We start from the raw sequence: 19,911 nt of genomic DNA, 5'->3' as shown, positions 1-19,911 counted from the left end.
TGCTCAAAAGGGTAATTGTTCATTTACAACCAGATAAGGCTTCTTGGCAGACCATCCATCAAACTTTGATAATAGTAATGAGTTATATTTAGTAGTTCTCTAAGTGGGAAGGGAACAGTCCAATATAATGTTATCATCAAGATCACGAGGAAGTATATTGCCAGAAATCACCAGACCGTGTGGGTAAATAATTATTTATGGTTATTCAAAGGAACTTCCTTATGACACAAGCCCAACACAGGGTAGTCAATCATCTAATGAGAAAAACTGGAAGGGGGGGGGGGGAGCTACCGCATCAGCACTATCTATAACAGTCCACAGCGACACCATCCCAGTCTTACATGTCACGTTTCCTTTCCTCCCAGGCATCAGGCCCTTAGACGTGCAGGGCCATGGAAGTAGGGGGCTGAGATCCAGTTCTTCCCTCTCCCAGGCCGCGGCTTTAGGCAGCGGAGTTGAGGGCGAGCAGAGCAGGGAGATGGGGCCAGAGCAGCAGGGTGCCACGGCGGGGAGCCCAGAGCAGAGGCGGGCCACGGCCGGGAGCTCAGCTTGGGAACCAGACCCCGGCCCCGACACCCCGGCGCCTGACAACTTCGCCCTGTTTCTCGGCCGCGGTTTCAGGCGGCTCGGGGAACTGATCGGCGCCCACCCGTGGCCCTTCCTGCTGCTCCCGCTGCTGCTCTCGGGCGGCCTGGGCGCCGGCTTCGTCTTCCTGCCGCAGAGGCGAGACAACGACATCGAGGGGCAGTTCACGCCGCTCCAGGGGCCCGCCAAGGGCGAGAGGCTCGTGGCCACGGGGCATTTCCCGACCAGCGACTCCGAGCGCTTCTCCGGCCAGAGGCTGCTCACAGAGGGCGCCTTCGCCGCCCTTATCGCGGTCTCCAACTCTAGCAACATCCTGACGGCGGGAGCCTTCGAGGAGCTCCTGCGGCTGGACAAGGCAGTGCAGGGGCTCGCTGCTCCCGAGAGCTCAGCCCGCCGGCTCTCCTACCCGGACCTGTGCGCCCGGAGCCACGGGTCCTGCAGCAGCCCCAACCCGCTCCTGTCTGCAGTGCGTGGGAGCCCGGAACAGATCGAGAGCCTCCTCCCCAGCCTCACGTACCCCATGTTCCAGAGCCGCTTTTTCATGGGCACCTTCTTGGGAGGCGTTCAGGTGGCTCCCGGGCCGGGCGGCTCCCACGTGCAGGCGGCCAAAGCGCTGAGGCTGGTTTATTACCTGAGAGAAGATGATGCCGCAGATCAAAAGAGCAGTTTGCGGTGGCTGGAAAACTTCCTCGAGCGCATCCCGAATGAGCTGAAGGCTTTAAATCTCACCTCTACCCAGGTACAGCGTCCGGCCGCCTCTGGGGTAGGGACAGGAGTCTTGGGTACTGGGCAAGGGAAGACATCGCCTTCCTGAAACACTGGGTGATCCTGCCCATGCTCCAGTCAACCAGCAAGGCTGAGGCTGCAGCGCCTGTGCCTGGGTGCTCCAGGGATGGGAGCGGAGCCAGGGCCCTGTAGCTGCCCAACTGCTGTGGGGTCGGGTTGTGGATGGTTTCAACAAAACTACTGGACACACTTGATACAAAATTGTCTACCAAAAATATACACGATATGGGAAGTGTATTGAGGACAATCCCAGGGAATCCTCCTCGGAGGGCTGGGATTTCAGGCAGGGATCCTCTCAGCGCCTTCCCCCAGCTAGGTGTCTGCCTCCCCCTCCTGTGGGCAGGAGGTACCTACCTGGGGGAAGAAGGGAGCCCCCCTCACTCTCTTGCTGTGGGACAGACAGTGCAGACTTCTGGTAGCTGCAGCCAGGCCTGGAGGTTGCCTTAGTAACCACGCATCCCAGACCTGCGGGGGGGGGGGGGGGGGAGAGCAGAGCCCTGCCAGCCAGGCTCTGCAGGTTCTCGGCTGCGAGCGCGGCGTGTATGGAGCAGGGAGGGACTGAGAAGCCGAGGGGGAGGCTGCTGGTTATAATGGTTGCCTCGCTGGAGGCCCACTAGACTCGCCCGGCAGGAGCAGCCTGGGAAGTGCGGAGAGGCAGGTGGTGTCCTGCAGCAGTGGCCTTGACTGCGGGGTCTCAGGCCCGGGAGCGGCAGGGAGACGAGAGCGTGGCGTTCTCTGCCTCCGCCTTACAAAGCTGGGGTACCCGGGCTGGGGGAGATGATGCTTCCCGGGCCTCTCCTGCAGACTCCAGCCACCACTAATTATTTAATTAGAAAATACTGGATATGTATATGTAGGGTATTTTCTCAATTTGTTTCCCTGACAGAAAGCGCAAATACTGGGTTGTCCGGCTCAAAATCACACACCTGGAAACCCTAGGAGTGGAATCAAGGCCACATAGCTGCCCAGCTGCTCCAGGGTGGCTACCCAGTTGCTCCCTGGCTGTTTTGTTTACCTGCTTGTCTGTACGTACTAGGGATGTAAGCAACTACTTCCAATACACCCCTGGTTCCATGCGGTGCTGCTGGTTTGAACTGCCAGGAGAGCCCTGTGTCAGACTCCACAGGGTGTTTCAAAGGGGCAGTGCTGCATGGAGCCCGGGGTCAGCAGGGGATTCCTCAGCTGACCCTAGGTTCCACCTGTCACTGCTTTTTGTAACACCACGTGCAGCCCTGGGCTAGCTGGGGACTCCAGGATGTGCATGGCATTTCAGAGAGTTAGACTCTGGGCTCTACATGGTGCTGCTGCTTTGAAATGCCAGCCCTGGACTGCACACGGCGTTTCAAGGTGGCAGCGTGTGAAACCCAGGGTCTGGCCCCGGGCTCCACGCAGCGCTGCCGCTTTGAAACACCCCCCATCTTTTTTTCTCTCTCCCTTGCTGCCTCTTTCTGATAGAGGCAGCAAGGGGGGGAAAGCGACTAGTCGACTAATGTGTCCACTATCCAAAAAGCATTAATTCGACTAGTCAATGACATCCCTATGATTCAGAGAAATGCCCATCTTAAAAGACAGTGCACTGTTTCTAAGATTTCAGTGTTCCTGCTTTCTGTCTCTCTGCCGCTCTCACACACAGGGAGAGGGGGAGTGGAGACAAAAGAACATGACAGCTTTCCCTGTCTTAAACAGAAAGCACTTGGCTTCTCTCAGACTGCTGGCACATGGACTCTGTGTCACTGTCACACACATATCCAGTCTGTACCATACTGTCTCTGTGCCACACACACAGAGTCACTGTCACTACACACTGAAACACACACTTGCCCATTTCTGTGCCACACACACTCAGTCTGTGTCACAAAGTCTGTCTCTCACACACAGAATGTCTCTTTTACTCAAATTCTCTTTCTGTCCCTTTGTAGCCTCCAGCTTTACCCCTTCTGCCTGAGGCCTTGTCCCTTCTGGAGGTGCCTGGAGCCGGCCCAAGACCATGTACCAAAATTTATGAAGAGGCCTTCTGTGAAAATTATTGCCCATCCCTGGATTAATGGCAAAAGGAGTACAAGAGGGGGGCAGAGGCTAGGGAGCTTAAGAGCTGAAGGGAAATGGGGGGCAGTATGCCACATGGGTGCTAACATACAAGTTCGCCCAGGGTGCCATTTTCTCTAAGGCCAGCCCTACACAGGCCACTTATTACCCACCCCGACCTAGACCTAACGTACTTAACACTTGGGGTGCTGGAACAATTTGTATAATAGGGGTGCTGAGAGGCCATTGAACAAAATTGTAAAATCCTGTGTATGATGGAAACCATTTCAAGCCAGCAGATGCAGTAGTGTCCCTAGCATCTCTAGTTCCAATACTTATGACTCCTACTGAAGTTGAAGGGAGTTTTTCCGAAAAACTTCAAGAAATGTAGGATCAGGCTCCTGACACTGTGAGGTTCTTGGTGAGGAGAGATGCTGCCTTTTTCTCTCAATCCTGTCATTTAAGGCTTTCTCCTGAAACATGCTAAGCAGCTTCAGTTCTCACTGAGGCCAGAGAAACTGAGTGTGCTTAGCTGGCAGGATAAGGCCCTTGGAACAGTGGAGCAGGCACAACCTGAACTGTTGTTTCTAAAAGCCAGTTGATTCAGTCCAGCATGGTACTGTGAATGAACTATTGCCATAGTAGAGGTAGGAGTGTTAAATTTCTATTAATCAGCTAATCAAGTAGTCAATAAGGGGGAGAGGCACAGTGGGAAAGCTCTGGGTCCTGAGTGCTGTGCCTCTGCCTATTAAATGTCTACATTTAAAAGGCAGAGCAGCAATATGGTGCAGCATGGCGTGAGTGGGGACAGCTTCAGTGCGATTTCTGTGCCTCTGTCTTTTAAATGTAGGAAGGCTCTTACTACATTTAAAAGGCAGAACTGTAGCAGTCAGGACCTGGGGCAAGTGGGGACTGAAGCTGTCCCTACTCACGCCGGGTTCCACTCCATGCCTCTGCCTCCTCTCACCCCTATCATGCACTGCGGAGACAGTGCTGAGGGAACCGGCTTTTAAGCTGGCTCCCCCCCAGCACCGACTCCTACTTCCACCCCAGGGATAGCCCACAACATTTTGGCACCTGAGGCGGGGAGCTCAAATGACGCCCGCATTCCGCCTTTTCTCCTGCCTGCCTGTTATGTTTCTTGTGCCCTCCTTCCTCCAGCACAGACTCCACCATCTCTGTGCATCTAGAGCAGAGAGAATACATATGCACCAGCAGCAGACACAATTTTCTACACTCTGGGTCCTAGTGGCATCCCTCCCCACAGTCTGGCACCCGAGGCAGCTGCCTCAGTTTGACTCATGGTAAGGCCAGCCCTGTTCCACCCTCTTGCTGCCTCTAATACAGCAGTCCCTGCTTACACTGGATTCCCTGCTGTGCCTCTGCCTTTTAAATGTAGTAAGAGGCAAGCAGCTCTTTTTACTTTTAAAAGGCAGAGGCACAGCAGTCAGGACCCTCCCTACCTTTATCAACTAATTGAGTAGTCGATGGAAATTCCATCAACGATTCAATTAGCTGATTAATCAAAATGTAACAGAGGCAGCAAGGTGGGGGGGAGGAGAAATGCGAGTAGCTTAGGCTTATCGGGTAATTGACTATTTGACTACTCTTTTACATCCCTAGGCAGAGATTTGGGCTGGGGCCGGAGCCCCAGCTCTGGGACCCTGTGAGGATGGACCCTTGTGACCTGTTCTATCTGTGAGGAAGAACTTAGTCCAGTAATACTTTTTATCCTTAAGAAGCTAACAAAGACATAGCCTAAGAAGCTACCATTACATCTGCTAACCTGATCCTGCATTCCTTGTGCATCCTAATACTTCTCTACATTTCAGTAATGTTCAAGAATGTTCCATTGGGCCCAGAACAATATCTCCCTGCACATCGTGAGAAACAAAATGGAAAATTTTACAGGCTTTATATCGCTCTTTTCTTTCTGATGAGTGTAAAGGCGGAGATTAAAACAACCACTGACTCAATGGGAATTTTGCCTGAATATAGACTGCAGGCCTAGTCCCAGAGGCTGTGTCTAGACTAGCCAGAAAAACTTGTGGAAAAACTTGCCAGCTGTCTACACTGGCCACTTGAATTTCTGCAAGAACACTGACTTCCTAGTGCCTGAAATCAGTGCTTTTTGCGGAAGTACTATGCTGCTCCCTTTCAGGCAAAAGTCCCTTTTGCGCAAAACTTTTGCGCAAAAGGGCCAGTGTAGATAGCTGAGATTTGTTTTGCGCAAAAAAGCGCCGATCGCGAAAATCGCGATCGGGGCTTTTTTGCGGAAAAGGGCATCTAGATTGGCCACGGACACTTTTCCACAAAAAGTGCTTTTGGGGAAAAGCTTCTGTGCCAAACTAGACACTCTTTTCCAAAAATGCTTTTAACGGAAAACTTTTCCGTTAAAAGCACTTCCGGAAAATCATGCCAGTCTAGACATAGCCACTATGTTTTAACCAAATGCTCTCCTTAGGTTCATTCATATTCTCTTGGGCCGTATGTTTAATTTTAATTAATTCTTACCTGTGGGCTAATTTCTTTCTATTCTGAATATGTTATTTTAGCTGTGGCTTACTGTAGATCATTATAGCTAAAATAATAATTAAAATATTACAATGAAAGTGCCTAAAAGAACAATGTGAATCCTAGACCCATCATATTTGTATTTTTATTATATTTATAAAGGAAAAGGCTAAAGAAAATGTTATTTAACCTGCTATATTTTTTTCTTTATAGGTGGCTTACTTTACCTCATTATCCAGACAGAAAGAGTTTGAAGGCAATATTAAAGATGTGATCTCCCTGTTTTCCATAACATACTTTATAACTATAATCTTTTCCATTATGTCTTGTTTAAGGTAAGATTTTTTCTTCTGTTTTCATTTGTGCTTACACTCTTCAATATCTTTTATATATTTCCTATTGTGTTGAAAAGAATCAAGGCATATATAGAATCTAACGGTTAGAAGTTATCTCAAGGGTCATCTAGTCTAACCCTCCTTACAGGTAAGATCTTAGCGTTATACAGATGTTTTATGTTTTAGTAAATTATATATGGCGACAGACCGGTATCTGCATTAGAAAAAAAACCCGATTACATTAGCCAAGCAGTCACAAGTTCCCTCCAATACAGTGTTTCTCAAAGTGGCCTATGAACGTGAACCCACTCTGAGAAAGCTACAACCAGGCCACTCAGGTTTGTTTACTTACTGCTCCGCAGCCACAGAGCCTCACGGCTCCTTTTCGCTACAAACAGTGAACTGCAGCCAATGGGAGCCATGAAGCTCTATGGCTGCGGAGCTAGTAAGTAAACAAACCTGAGTGGCCTGGGAGTAGCTTTTCCAGAGTAGGTCCGCAGACTACTTTGAGAAAAACTGCTCTAATACTAAATTTTAAAATATGCCAAACAGATTTCTTTGTGTCTTTTTTCAAATTCTGTAAATTCCTTTTGTCATCTATTTAAATCCACATTTCAGAGCTGCCAAACCCAAACAAATACCAACTTAAACAGATTAAGCCAACTAAAAAAAGAAAAGTCCATAATTAGTGCTTTGGGAAAAGGATCCTCTTGCCTAGAACAATGAGGCCCTGGTTCTTGATTGGGGTCTTGAGGTGTTAATCTAATAAAGACACTACAAATAGTTGAAATATGCAGTGGAATATTTATACAAAAATGGTTGGTGATTCTTAAAATCATACTTGTGTTAATAGCGAGTAAGGCTTTGTAGGAATGCATTATTACTGAAGTAATTTAGCAAATAGAGGGACCAATCCTACAGTAGCACATACAGAGTATATAGCGCCTTCACCGTCACTGCAGGTGTGTAAGTATCCATGTCAGGTGTGTAGACTATGAGTACTTTATAATAGGAATATTAAAAAGTGTTTATTCAGGTAAATGTATAACCGCTTAAAACGTCAGCAGTTACACGTTTACATGCAAGGGAGGAAGCAGCTCCTGCACAACCACCTCCCCTGTCCGCCACCATGTTGCTGCCTCTGTTATCTGTCCCCAGTGCGGATAGTAGGGGTGGCGGCTCCATGGGAGCCAGTGCTTCCGGGGAACTGACCTAAAAGCTGGCTTCCCGTGTGGCATTTACACTATCATATTCCTACTTTCTATGGTGCCAAAGTTTCCACACTGACACAAAATGGAGCAAAAAAATGAAGGTGGAAAATAAATAGGGGGCAATTTATAAACCTCCTTGCAGCTTATCCCATCCTCCACCACTGGTGTGCAGGTAACAGTGTGCAGGTAACATTTCCTATGTCTAGTTACTCCTGCTACATTGCTGGACAGTCTGAAAATATGGATTTAAGCCAGTTCACGGTGACAAAAATGACCAGGTTCCAAGGTGAATAGCTTCCCTTCCTGCACCTATGCATCCGGTTGTAGTTTTCTTCCATATAAGATCAACATTACATTATGTTATCCTTGAATAAAACATTTTGAAACAAAGACAATTATTTAAGAAATGTTCAAGGTAAAAGGTGTGCAGGCACTCTCTGGTCTGGCAGCATTCATGGTTCAGCAGAACCAGAGAGCTCAGGAGCCTAATAGCAGGAGGGCCAGCAGCTCAGATGGGGCCCCACAGCAATGCTAGGGCTGGAGCTACAGAGAACTTCAACCACCCGCAGCAGCACAGCACCAGGGGCTGAATAAGTGGGGGGAAGACACGGAGGCTGCCTGACAGTGCTCCCAGTGCAGGAACAGAGGAGGGGTCTGCACAGGCCTCCTAATGATGCTCCCCAGGACCAAACCGGGATGGAGGAAGCCCCGGGGCAAGCCCAAAGGCTGTGGAGGCTGTGCAGCGGCTGGCAGCTGCTCCCCAAGCCAGGCCAAGGTGTCAGGAGCTGTTGGCCAGCAGCTTCTTGCTTAGGTGTTGACTGCCTCCACTGTGGTCATTCCAGACTCCTCCCTTTTCTTTTTATGAGAAACAATTGAATTCTAGGCACATCCCATTGTTTTGGCACAATCAAATCCTTATCTTGCTTTAAATTAAGATAAGAGGAACAATGAAAAGATTTGTGTTTTTTCTTTTAAGATACCTTAAGGGAAGCATGTATGGTTACAAACGTAAGGATAAAATAAAGAGAGATAATACCAAGAGGAAAAAACCCTATTACATTCCAGTCTTCTGACTAATCATTCCAAAAGCCTTTTATTTCTGGACTGGGGCCTTTTCATTGTCAGCCTAAAATCATAAAGAACATATATTATTTTCGTAACCAAATTTAATTCTATACGATAATAACTATCTGTACAACCTTTTAAAAAAAGCAGTGTTATCTTAAACAGTCAGATTAATAATCAGAGACAATTAGGACTCTGTCCCCAATTCATAACTTCCATTTCAGGCTCTAGAAACTATCATAGAACTAGTGTGTTTACCCTAATTGACTTTGGTGTATTTACACTAGTTAAATACTTAATATTTTACAACAAAAAAATATTTTTCTTCATTATATCTTGTATCTAAATGGATAAAACGTTTTTTTTTAGCATAGCCTTTTTTATTTGAAAATGTTTGGAACCGATACACATTACAGAAATCTACCATGTGATCAGGCCTTTTGAAAGCACAAAAGGAATAATCCATGCCCATTTATACTCCTCAAATATACCATCACAAAAAAATGCAACTTATTTATCAGCAATAGTCTTCAATATATCTGAGGCCTTACCATTTCTTATTGAATAAAATACACTCCCTGGATGTTTTATGTGATAATAATAAAGAGTCAAAGAAACAGTCACTTTCTTTAACACTGAAGAAGGAATTTTATTAGAATAAAAAAAACAGTATTAGTGCTAAAGCTACAGCCTATAGTGCCTCTCTCTCTTTTCTTCACTGCAGAGCTTCTTCCCAGGACCCTTTCTTGCCCTATCCTGCTTTGTCTCTTACAAAACTTCAAGGAAATGACACACTTGTCTTCACATGCGAGACATCAGCACAAACTCACTTTTTCTGTATAAACAATCTTTAACGGAAATTAATATTTAAGAAGAAATTAAAGATTCAGATGAGTCACTAAGTTTACTACTTATCCAGATTTTGCCATTTTCTACCGTTAAGGGTTTTTCCCGGTTGATTTACTTGAATTATTAAATTTCAGCAGAATAGATTCCAACACAATAGGATTAGGACATTTTTCCTGCACTAGAGCTGTGGTGTGAGTACTATTTTTGCAATCACTTAACACCTCACTTGAGTTTGGAATCAGCTAAGGATGCCCCTCTTACTTCTTAATGAGTACCTTGAACAGTCTCAACTATGTAAGGTCCTGATGACAACAGCTAATAGTGTTTTTCTGAATGACTAACATGATTCCACCTTGTATTTTATGTCCTACTCTATGTTGGGCCACCACACTGATATTCTTAGCATTTTCTGAGACCTCTCTCCACAGATTATGGTTTGGTCTGTGAGGGGTAAATCCACAATTGAGAGAACAGATCAAACATATGCTCCTGATCTTGTAGTTAGTGCACACTCTGAACTGACCCACTAACTTATTTTTCATCGTGGGCTATTGAGCACTCTACTTTCTGCTGGTTCAACTTTGGAGTAGGGCTTGGCTTTTTAATGGTCTCTTTACAAATCAAGATTGTTTCTGCTCCTAAATCAATATTAAATTTAACACTAATATTTAATTGTTGAAATCCAAGCCTGCACATGAATGCTTCTTGGAATAGAGATCCCAGAAAATATGTACTCATCCTTCCTTGGGATATTTCCTTGATCTCTTTGTTTCCATGACCATGTTCCAATGTTATCACTTTTTCTACGTGCTTCTACTGCGTGGGCTGGCAACGTCTGTTCAGTGTTCTCTTGTGACATTTACTATAGGTCAAGTCAAAGAATTTAAATGGTTCTTCTCTTTTTGCTATTGCTACATCTATACTGTGGTGCTATTTCGGTATCCTGAAATAGCTATCCCGCGTCTTAACAGCAAGCCTGTTATTTCTAAATATAACGGGCTTGCGATTCCGACATCTCTGTAAACCTCACTCCATGAGGAGTAAGGGACATTTTGGAATAGCGGGTTATTTAGAAATAAGCTATTTCAAAATAAGATATGCAATTTGCATACCTCAAATTGCCTAGCTTTTTTAGACCACGGTGCAATGTAGATGCACCCAATGGGAATCATTCCTTTACTACTACTTGCACTTCTACCACTCTTTTGCTGAGTGATTTTTATTTTTGCTAGGTTAACATTTAATGACACTTGAAAAATTTATTCCAGAGATAGACATTAACTATATTTATGAAAGCTTCTGGTATAAAATGCAAACTGCTAAATGATTTCTTACGTGTTCTTCCTTCGTGACACTGAAGTCACAATTCTCGTTTATTCATATACGGCCCTCAGGAAGATTTCCATGCTTTCTCCCTGGTCAGAGCATGCCCATTTATGTAAAATCTATTCTTTTTTTAACTGAATGTTCATCAGTCTTTTTAAGAATTATGTTGTAATTCTTATCTCTTTCCTCAGTAAAGTCAAATAATAGATTGAATTACAAGGCCAGAAGGAACCCTTGGGATTGTCTAGCCTGATTTTCTATATAATAATCCACAGAACTTCCCTGCATCAATTCCTGTTTGCATAGAGCATGTCCTTTAGAAAACATCCTTCCTTATTTTAAAATTACCACCGTTAAGGAATCCATCACAGCCCTGGTATGTTGTTCCAATGCTTAATTACCTTCACTGTTAAAAATGTGTGCCTTATTTCTAATGAGAATTTGTCCAGTTTCAACTTCCAGCCATTGAATCTTGTTATACCTTTCTCTGCTAATACAAAGAGACCATTATCATCTTTTTGTTCCCTGAGTTTGTACATACGACATACCAATCAGTTCACACCTCAGCCATGCTCTTTGTAAAGCTGCAAAGATTGAGCTCTTTCAGCCTGTTTCTATAAGACATATTTCCCAATCCTTTAATCATTCTTGTGAATGTTCTCTGAATTCTTCCCAGTTTATCAATGTCCTTCCTGAACTGTGGACCCCAGAACTGGACAGAATATTCTAACAGCAATCACACCAGTGCCAAATATAGAGGTAATAAAACCTCCCCTCTTCTACTTGATATTCCCATTTATACATCCAAGAAGTCCACTACTGTTGTTGGCCAAAACATTGCACTGGCAGCTCATGTTCAGCTTATTGTCCACCATGACCCAAAGTAATTTCCATAGTCACTGCTTTCTTGAGTAGAGTCCCACATCCTGTAAGGATGGGCTGCAGGCTTTGTTCCTAGATGTATAACTTTACTTTTGGTTTTGACTTTACACATTTAACCTTAACTTTTGGTGTATTAAAACACATATTATTTACTTTCACCCAGCTTACCAACAGATCCAGATCTCTGTACCAATCAACTGTTCATAAGAACAGCCATGCTGGATCAGACCAAAGGTCCATCTAGCCTAGTATCCTGTCTGCTTGACAGTGGCCAGTGTGAGATGCTCCACAGGGAGTGCACAGAACAGGGAATCTTCAAGCAATCCCTTTCCCGTCACCCATTCCCAGCCTCTGACAGAGGCTAGGGACACCATTCGTTTCATTATATACCATTCCCCAGTCTTTGTGTTATCAGTAAACTTTATTAGTGATAATTAAGGCAAAGTTTATGTCACAGATGTCACAGAAGTCATGGAATCTGTGACTCTTAGAGACCTTTTGTAACAGTTTTCACTTCAGACCAAGGCAGCAGGGCTGGAGCTGTTAGCCAGCAAGGTGAGCTCTCCCTCTGCAACTCCCAGCCTCCAAGAAGCAGAGGTACCCCACAGCTCCCAGCCACCACAAGTGGCAGGAAGGAGTTTAGAGCTCTCAGCCACCATGGATGCAAGGGACCCCACATCTCCCAAGCATTACGGGCAGTGAGGGAAGAGAGGAATCCTACCACCATAGCAGGAGGACCACCCCACAGCTCCCAGATAATGTAGATAGTGTGGGTTGACCCTTGTAGTTCCCATTCATGGGCGCAGAGGGGTGGACCCTAGCAGCACCCAGCTGACATAGGTGGGATCCTCGATCTACAAGCCACCATAGGCAGCTGGGAAATCCCAGACCCTCAGCAGCAGTGGGCTCTCCCCTCCTGCCCCATTTTGTCACTTTAGCAAAAGTAAGTGACAGGTCTTGGGCTACCTTGAATTTTTGTTTTTTGCCCATGATCTATAGTGACTTTTACTAAAAATAACCATGTAGAATCTTAGCCTTACGTTTCTTTTCATGCCATTCATAAATAGTGCACAACCAAGAGTTGTTCACAGTGGGACCCCATGTGCTGGATGACAAGGGGGGAGGGATAGCTCGGTGGTTTGAGCATTGGCCTGCTAAGCCTAGGGTTGTGAGTTCAATCCTTGTGGAGGCTGTTTGGGGTGAAAATTCATCAGGGATGGTATTTGGTCCTGCTGTGAAGGCAGGGGATTGGGCTTGATGACCTTTCAAGGTCCCTTCCAGTTCTAGGAGTTAGGCAATCTCCATAATTAAATGAGTACCCATTTGAAGCTAGTCAATTAGCCAGTTTTTGATTCATTTATAAATAGTTAGTTTAATTCCTAGTGAACATCCCTGGGCATTGCTCTTCCTTGTGGTAACCTTCCTTTTGCATCAGAATCTTGTGATGTGCTCCTTCTTCTTTTACCAGTCCTTGTGCTTACCAAGGCTTGTGGAAGCTTGGCAATTTCTTTTCCTCTTATTTATGACCATTATTAATCAACTTCTCTCACTATATCATATGGAATATATGAAGACTTTTTGGAAGGACTAGGTAGCAGAGCTCAGAGCCTTTCACTCTTTCCCTCCAGAGTAAATCAGAGCCCTGAGATTTCTTGCTTCTCTTCATTTCTTTTTTCTTTCTTCTCTTTTTTCCTTATTATCCTTGCAAGATAGTGAGAGAGAGGTAGAAGGAAAGAGAAGTAGGAAAAAGGATTCCATATTTCTAGGCAAAGAGACAAAGGAAACTGAAAGAAGAGGATCTGGTTGAGGTTTACATAATAAGCACAGAGTTTGACAATCTTTGTCTCTCAGTAGGTGGCTTCATAATACTTTGGCCTTTTATCCATTGTTGTACAATAGTAGAAGAGAGAGGTACAACAATGCTGCTATCAGTTAAACTCATGCAACCACACCATAATTGTGCAGGTTAAATTGAGGACCGATTTGGCACATGGTGAGATTTTAAAATGTTTGTTCCTGATTGTCTTAGGAAAGTATTAATGAGAATCATGATTTCAAAGTTATTGTCATAAAATGTGATACTTATAATTGATTATATTAGAAGGATTTTGAATGCTATTGCATTGCATGGAAAAGCTAAAGAAGATACTTTTTGCATGATTTTCCAGAATTGACTGTGTACGAAATATAGTGTGGATTGCGGCATTTGGAGTGCTGTCTTCGGGGTTAGCTGTGCTAAGCAGCTTTGGACTGTTGCTGTTCTGTGGGGTCCCATTTGTTGTGACTGTAGCAAATGCACCATTTCTTATACTGGGTAAGCTGAGGGAAAAAAGGGCATGATGAAAAAGTGTAATGGAAAATGTGCCAGACAAGAGACCATTTTTACATGGCATGAATCAGGAATCAGCAGAATTAAAAGATAAGACCACTGAGTAAATTAATCATTTTCATGGTGTTCACCCATTTTGGTGGTCAGCTGTACAAAATGTCCAAAATGAGGACTCAGTTCTCTCTGATCATAGAGGAAGATACAGCACAAGAAAGCCATTCAGTTCATTGTGAGACTGGAAGTGAATCCATGCTCCTGAATGATGTTCTGTATTTTCCATAGCATGAATGAGGGATATATCTTATTGTCTCAGTCATGCTCCTCTTTCAGAAAAATTTGCTGAGAGAGAAATCTCACCTAAAGGCAAGGCACGTGGGGAAATATAATACATTAGGTCATATGTGGATGTGGGGGAGGCATGTTTATTTTCTAACTTCACTTCTTGTCAATTCAGTGCTTATTACTCAGCTTTCTTCATTGCATTTACTGACTTCACTTTCTTATTTAGCATTTTGCAATTTTCTATTAGAAACTAAGGTGGATGGTCTGTACAATAAGCTATTCACCTTTTCCCTTTTGTAGGGGTTGGTGTTGATGACATGTTCATTATGGTCTCCTGCTGGCAACTGACGAACGCTAAAAACAAAGTTGAAAAGCGAATGGCTGAAATGTATGCAGAGGCAGCAGTGTCTATCACAATCACCACACTCACTGATGTTTTAGCCTTCTACATAGGGATCATGACTTCCTTTCGGTCTGTGAAGTCCTTTTGTCTCTACACAGGAACTGCTTTCATTTTCTGCCATGTATACAACATCACATTCTTAGGAGCTGTAATTGCTTTAAATGGAAAAAGGGAAGAAGGCAACAGACACTGGCTAATTTGCACAAAAGTGAAGGACACTGTTCAGCCTAATCGCTCCCACTTGTACAACATGTGCTGTGTAGGAGGCTTTTCTGATAAGTCTTCTGGGACAGGTGGCGAACATCCAGTGAACAAATTCTTTAGAAAATATTATGGTCCTTTCCTTACAAGGACCTGGACCAAAATGTTTGTGGTTTTGCTGTATGGAGCGTTTCTGGCAAGTAGTATTTATGGATGTACTCAGATGAAAGAAGGTATAGACCTGCGCAATCTGGCTAGTGATGATTCTTATGTCATTCAGTACTATGACTGGGAAAATAAATATTTCTCAGAGTACGGGCCAAGGGTTATGGTCATCATCACAAAAAAGGTACTTTATTGGAATGCATCCGTTCGTAATGACATTGAGAATTGTATGCAGTCTTTAGAAAATAACTCCTATGTGGACAGGAGACTCTCAGAGTCATGGCTAAGAGCGTATGAAAATGTTGCTAGAAATTATTCCCTGAATATAGATAGTAAGGCTTTTTCCATGGGTAATTTATCTCGACTATTTACATTATTTCCAGAGTTTGAATGGGACATTGATATTAGCTATCGGGAAATAGCAGCCTCACGTTTCTTCATTCAAACCGTCAATGTTACTACTGCAGTTGATGAGAAAAACCTTTTAAACCAATTAAGAGACACAGCCAAAAACTGTGAGATGCCATTAATGGTATATCACCCAGCATTTATATACTATGATCAGTATATTGTAATAGTGCCAAACACCATTCAGAATATTGGAATTGCTGCTGGAGTTATGTTGTGTGTTTCCTTGCTGCTTATTCCCAATCCGCTGTGCTCCTTGTGGGTAACTTTTGCTATTGCTTCTGTTATTGTTGGCGTTGCTGGTTTCATGACATATTGGGATGTTAATCTTGATTCCATATCTATGATCAACCTTGTCATTTGCATAGGATTTTCAGTAGATTTTTCTGCTCATATATCCAATGCATTTGTTTCAAGTGAAAAGTCAACTGCAAATGAGAAGGCAGTTGATGCACTGAATCTTCTTGGTTACCCTGTGATACAAGGTGCTATCTCCACTGTATTAGGAGTACTTGCACTAGCTGCATCAAAAGCTTACATCTTCAGAACATTTTTTAAGATTATGTTTCTCGTTATCTTCTTTGGAGCTCTTCATGGTCTGGTTTTTATTCCAGTATTTTTAACATTTGTTGAAATTTGTGGCAAATCAAACAAAAGAGTAAATTTAAAAACAACAGAAGAAATTAGGAACTCCTTTAGTAACACACAAAATGTTGGGTGTTATGAAAACCAGACTGGTAGTGAAGAAGCCAATGATATTAGACTGCGTAATGGTATTGGAATGGAAAAACCAAACAGTGACTACCTCTACTCCAATTTCAGTCCAGTTTCTCAAAATTGTGACATCAGTTCTTGCCTCTTTCAGAATAATGCAGTAATACTTTACAAAAAGCAAATGGAACAGCTTCATGAGGATGGTAAAATAAATCCAGATTGTCCATAAACGTACATAAAATTTAAAATACAGCATATCAACCAACCAATGTTGAACATTTCACAACATTAATCTGCAGATTTATATTATCGTTGTAGAAAATGTCAATGTTGTACTGTTAAGGTTTAACACCGAGGCTTTATCTACACCACAAAGAAAAGTGTGAAAAAAATACGCAAATCGCAAACTATGATTTGCATATCTTTTTCCATTTTTCTTCCAAAAGAGGCTACTCTGACATTTGGCCCGTCTACACAGGGCCAAATATCAGGAAAAATCCCTCTTTCGGAACATCCTTTCTTTTTTGTAGAACCAGGTTTAAAGGGATGCTGAAAAAACGCATCTGCTTTTCCTAATGTTTTTTCGGAAAAGCAGACTCGTTCCTTGGACACAGCAGAGCAACTGTTGGTCTCACACCAAACAGATAACTGGTGTTCTGCACCCCCTGGAAGACGATAAGGCAACTGAAACCCTCCCAAGGAATGACATCAAAGGAAGAATGCAGGATCTTTTTTGCAACTGCAGAGCCAATTCATTCGACCTGCCTACAAGAGAGATTGTAACAAATTAAAGGTCTACATACTGTTATCCTGTTCTGTGGGTGCAACATGTAGAGCTGAAATTGTAGGCTAAGTGGTGTTCTGTGTTAGGTTGAGAGAGGCTGGAGAGATGTCATCACTAGTCCCTGCAACATTTGAGTCCACTCTCCACAAGGGAATGCTCTTGTTGAGACCATGCTGTGCAGCAGATTCCAGGGAAGCCACTCCATAAAAGATGGGTTGGGGCTCTGCAAGTATCCCAGATTAACCTTCCATGTCCATCAGGGTGTGCCTCAATCCACGAAGAGCACAATTTGCTCCATGCTGTGCAAGTGCTGCTACATGTGCCCAGGGCAGATTTTCCCTGACGTGTGCCAGCTGCCTATTTATCCATGTTGAATATTTCTTTTTTATTCCTTTTAAGGTTTGCAAAATCTCTTCATAGAAGCTTAAGAGAAAAGACTGTCTCTTGTCAGTTCTTCAAGGGAAGTCTTGGGGTGGGGGTCTTCAGAGCCAAACTGGCCAGACACATCTAATTGTGATAGGAAGATCCATCCTCCCATGAGGGCACAATGCAGTCTGAGTTTTGTGGTGATGGTATTCATGGGTGGTAACTGCCCACTTCCCTCCCTTGAGCCACAGAAAGTGTTGCTGTGGAAGAAAGCAAAGGAGACTGGGAGTGAGTTGGTTGCTCTGGTTTTGTTACAGTCTCTATCCCGGCAGTATTTACTTCCTCCTGGGAGGCCAACAGACTTGCCGGGCCCCTGGGCAAAGTGTGTGGGGGGGGTAACTTTGTGATCCCAGAAGGGGTAGGAACTCAAGTAGAAGGGGTGGGATGGGGCTGCCAGCTCTCAGCACTGCCTGGAATATACTACACTGGGGCTCCTTCCCCCTAGCCAGCCCTCAGAACTGCCCTGGGGTGCTGCACTGTATTCCAGTGGCAATTTTAAAGGGTCAAGAGTTCCAGCAGCCACTGCTCCTACCCTGGAGTAACTGCTCTCTCTCCTCCCCCTCCTTTCCCCTCCGACTCCCACTTTGGCAGGCCTGTGCTTCCTCCACATATACCTGAGAATTTGCACATTATGGCTTAGTCTACACTGCAGGGTTTTTGCACAAGAAGGCTTTTGCAGAAGAGTTCTTGCGCAAAAGCTTCTTGCACAAAAGCGTGTCCAGACCTCAAAGAACATCGCAAAAGGCTTGAGGCCTATGAACTTTGGCATGGATAAAAACAGGTAACCGAGAAGTTACAGAGACTGAAAGTAGGATGTAAGGGGGAGTTTTGTCCATAATGGTATCAGCCAACCACAGAACATGAACTGACACCAGCTTCAGAAGGGTTTTGGACAGAACATCCAACCACAACAGTGCAATGGCAAGGAATTGACATATATGATAATGGGATGAAATTATTAATATGCTAAGCTATAGAAAAAGGACACCTTAATGTTGGTAAGGAGAGGAAATACAAATAAGGAAGAAGGGGGAAATCCCTATTGAGCATGCATTAGACGTGATAACCTTAGTGTAATGTTTTATTTAAGTGGCATTCCAGAACAGCAGATGTAGAGATGTAGATCTTGGGTGGCGCCAAAATACTGGTCACTAGTGCAGAGGAGGAAGGTGATGTTGATGAGGAAGATAATAGCTAACATTTTTGGTCATTCTGCGAGGAATGGTGTGAGCACGGATGTTCAGATGTATTTTTTATGTTATCTCTATATGCCTTGCTGAGTATTGAGTGCGAGTGGCTTTGCTAAATGTATTTATAAATTATTTATTTGTAAGTAAACAAGCATTTCTATTGTGTGTGTTACACTTGTGCACGTTTGAGTTCCCAAACACAGACTGATAGTAATAATAATCTGACTGGGCCTGATCTTGGCACAAGAACTTGTCAAAGTGATAACTAGAAATCGTTAGATCAGGCTACAACACATGGGTATTTGGATGGATGTCTCCTGAAAGACCATGACTCTTGAGAGAGGATTTATTGTTTCTGTGATATTTGGGAGGCTATGGATAAATATGAACAATGCATTAATAGAGGGCAGACACAAACTTCTAACCATACTGTGGAGATCTGTCTGTCCTGGCAGATTGAGTATGAAGTGATGATCCTAAAAAGCCCCGTAATGCCCAGTGGCAAAGGGAACACTATACTATAACTCATATTAGGCCAGACACACTCACTACCCCGTAATATGTATCCAAATGGTATTTTATGAGGTGTTGTATATAAAATTGTGATGTGCAGGTCAGGAATATCATTGTGTGATAAATGTGTGGGTTGTATATCAACAGTTAGGGTATGTCTACACTACCCCGCTAGTTCGAACTAGCAGGGTAATGTATGCATACAGAACTTGCTAATGAAGCCCGGGATTTGAATTTCCCGGGCTTCATTAGCATAAAGCTGGCTCCGCCATTTTTAAAAGCTGGCTAGTGCGAACCCCGTGCCGCGCGGCTACACGCGGCACGAGCTAGATAGTTTGAACTACGTAGCCTCGTTCCACGAGGAGTACAGATAGTTCGAACTACGTAGCCATTCCGAACTATCTAGCCCGTGCCGCGTGTAGCCGCGCGGCACGGGGTTCGCACTAGCCAGCTTTTAAAAATGGCGGAGTTGGCTTTATGCTAATGAAGCCTGGGAAATTCAAATCCCGGGCTTCATTAGCAAGTTCGGTATGCATACATTACCCCGCTAGTTCGAACTAGCAGAGTAGTGTAGACATACCCTCTCATTCTTCTGCTGGAGTTATGTCCTTAAAATATAAAAAAAAATCAAGCCCGTCTTTGGTAAAGGAAAGCATAGAAGCTAACAAGCTGTGGGAGAAACATGTGTCACCACACGGACATGAGTCTGCTCTCTGAAAGAGTATTCCTGACTATTGAGACACAGACCATGGACTTTGGAAAATATAAAGGGAGCAAAAAGACATTCTAGCTATCCAACACAGGGAACATGTACCCTCTAATTCTGTGGATGTTGAATCCTCTAGTTTGGGGAGCTATATATGCAAAGATTATAATTTGCTAAATTAAATTTTAGAGCATAGGTGGTGTGTTTTGTTT

At 44.1% G+C, this 19,911-nt stretch overlaps 1 protein-coding gene across 1 annotated transcript; it reads left to right on the top strand.

The window, feature by feature from the left end:
- Positions 1-292: 292 nt before the first annotated feature.
- LOC102459126 (patched domain-containing protein 3-like) lies at positions 293-16,356 on the top strand. Its single transcript, XM_075922560.1, has 4 exons — positions 293-1,324; positions 6,124-6,245; positions 13,747-13,892; positions 14,490-16,356. The coding sequence occupies exons 1-4, from the start codon at positions 479-481 to the stop codon at positions 16,307-16,309; spliced, it is 2,934 nt and encodes a 977-aa protein (XP_075778675.1). The 5' UTR covers positions 293-478; the 3' UTR covers positions 16,310-16,356.
- The last annotated feature ends 3,555 nt before the right edge of the window (positions 16,357-19,911 follow it).

Source organism: Pelodiscus sinensis, chromosome 2, assembly GCF_049634645.1.
Source record: "Pelodiscus sinensis isolate JC-2024 chromosome 2, ASM4963464v1, whole genome shotgun sequence".
NCBI classification, from domain to species: Eukaryota; Metazoa; Chordata; order Testudines; family Trionychidae; genus Pelodiscus; species Pelodiscus sinensis.
This window is presented reverse-complemented; position numbering and strand designations above follow the sequence as displayed.

What these genes read in the sequence shown, in the direction of transcription:
- LOC102459126 (XM_075922560.1), top strand. Translation starts at nt 479, where the DNA reads ATGGGGCCAGAGCAGCAGGGTGCCACGGCGGGGAGCCCAGAGCAGAGG. An exon ending in TAAATCTCACCTCTACCCAG is followed by an intron (nt 1,325 to 6,123) that starts GTACAGCGTCCG and finishes TTTTCTTTATAG; the next exon opens with GTGGCTTACTTTACCTCATT. An exon ending in TGCACCATTTCTTATACTGG is followed by an intron (nt 13,893 to 14,489) that starts GTAAGCTGAGGG and finishes TCCCTTTTGTAG; the next exon opens with GGGTTGGTGTTGATGACATG.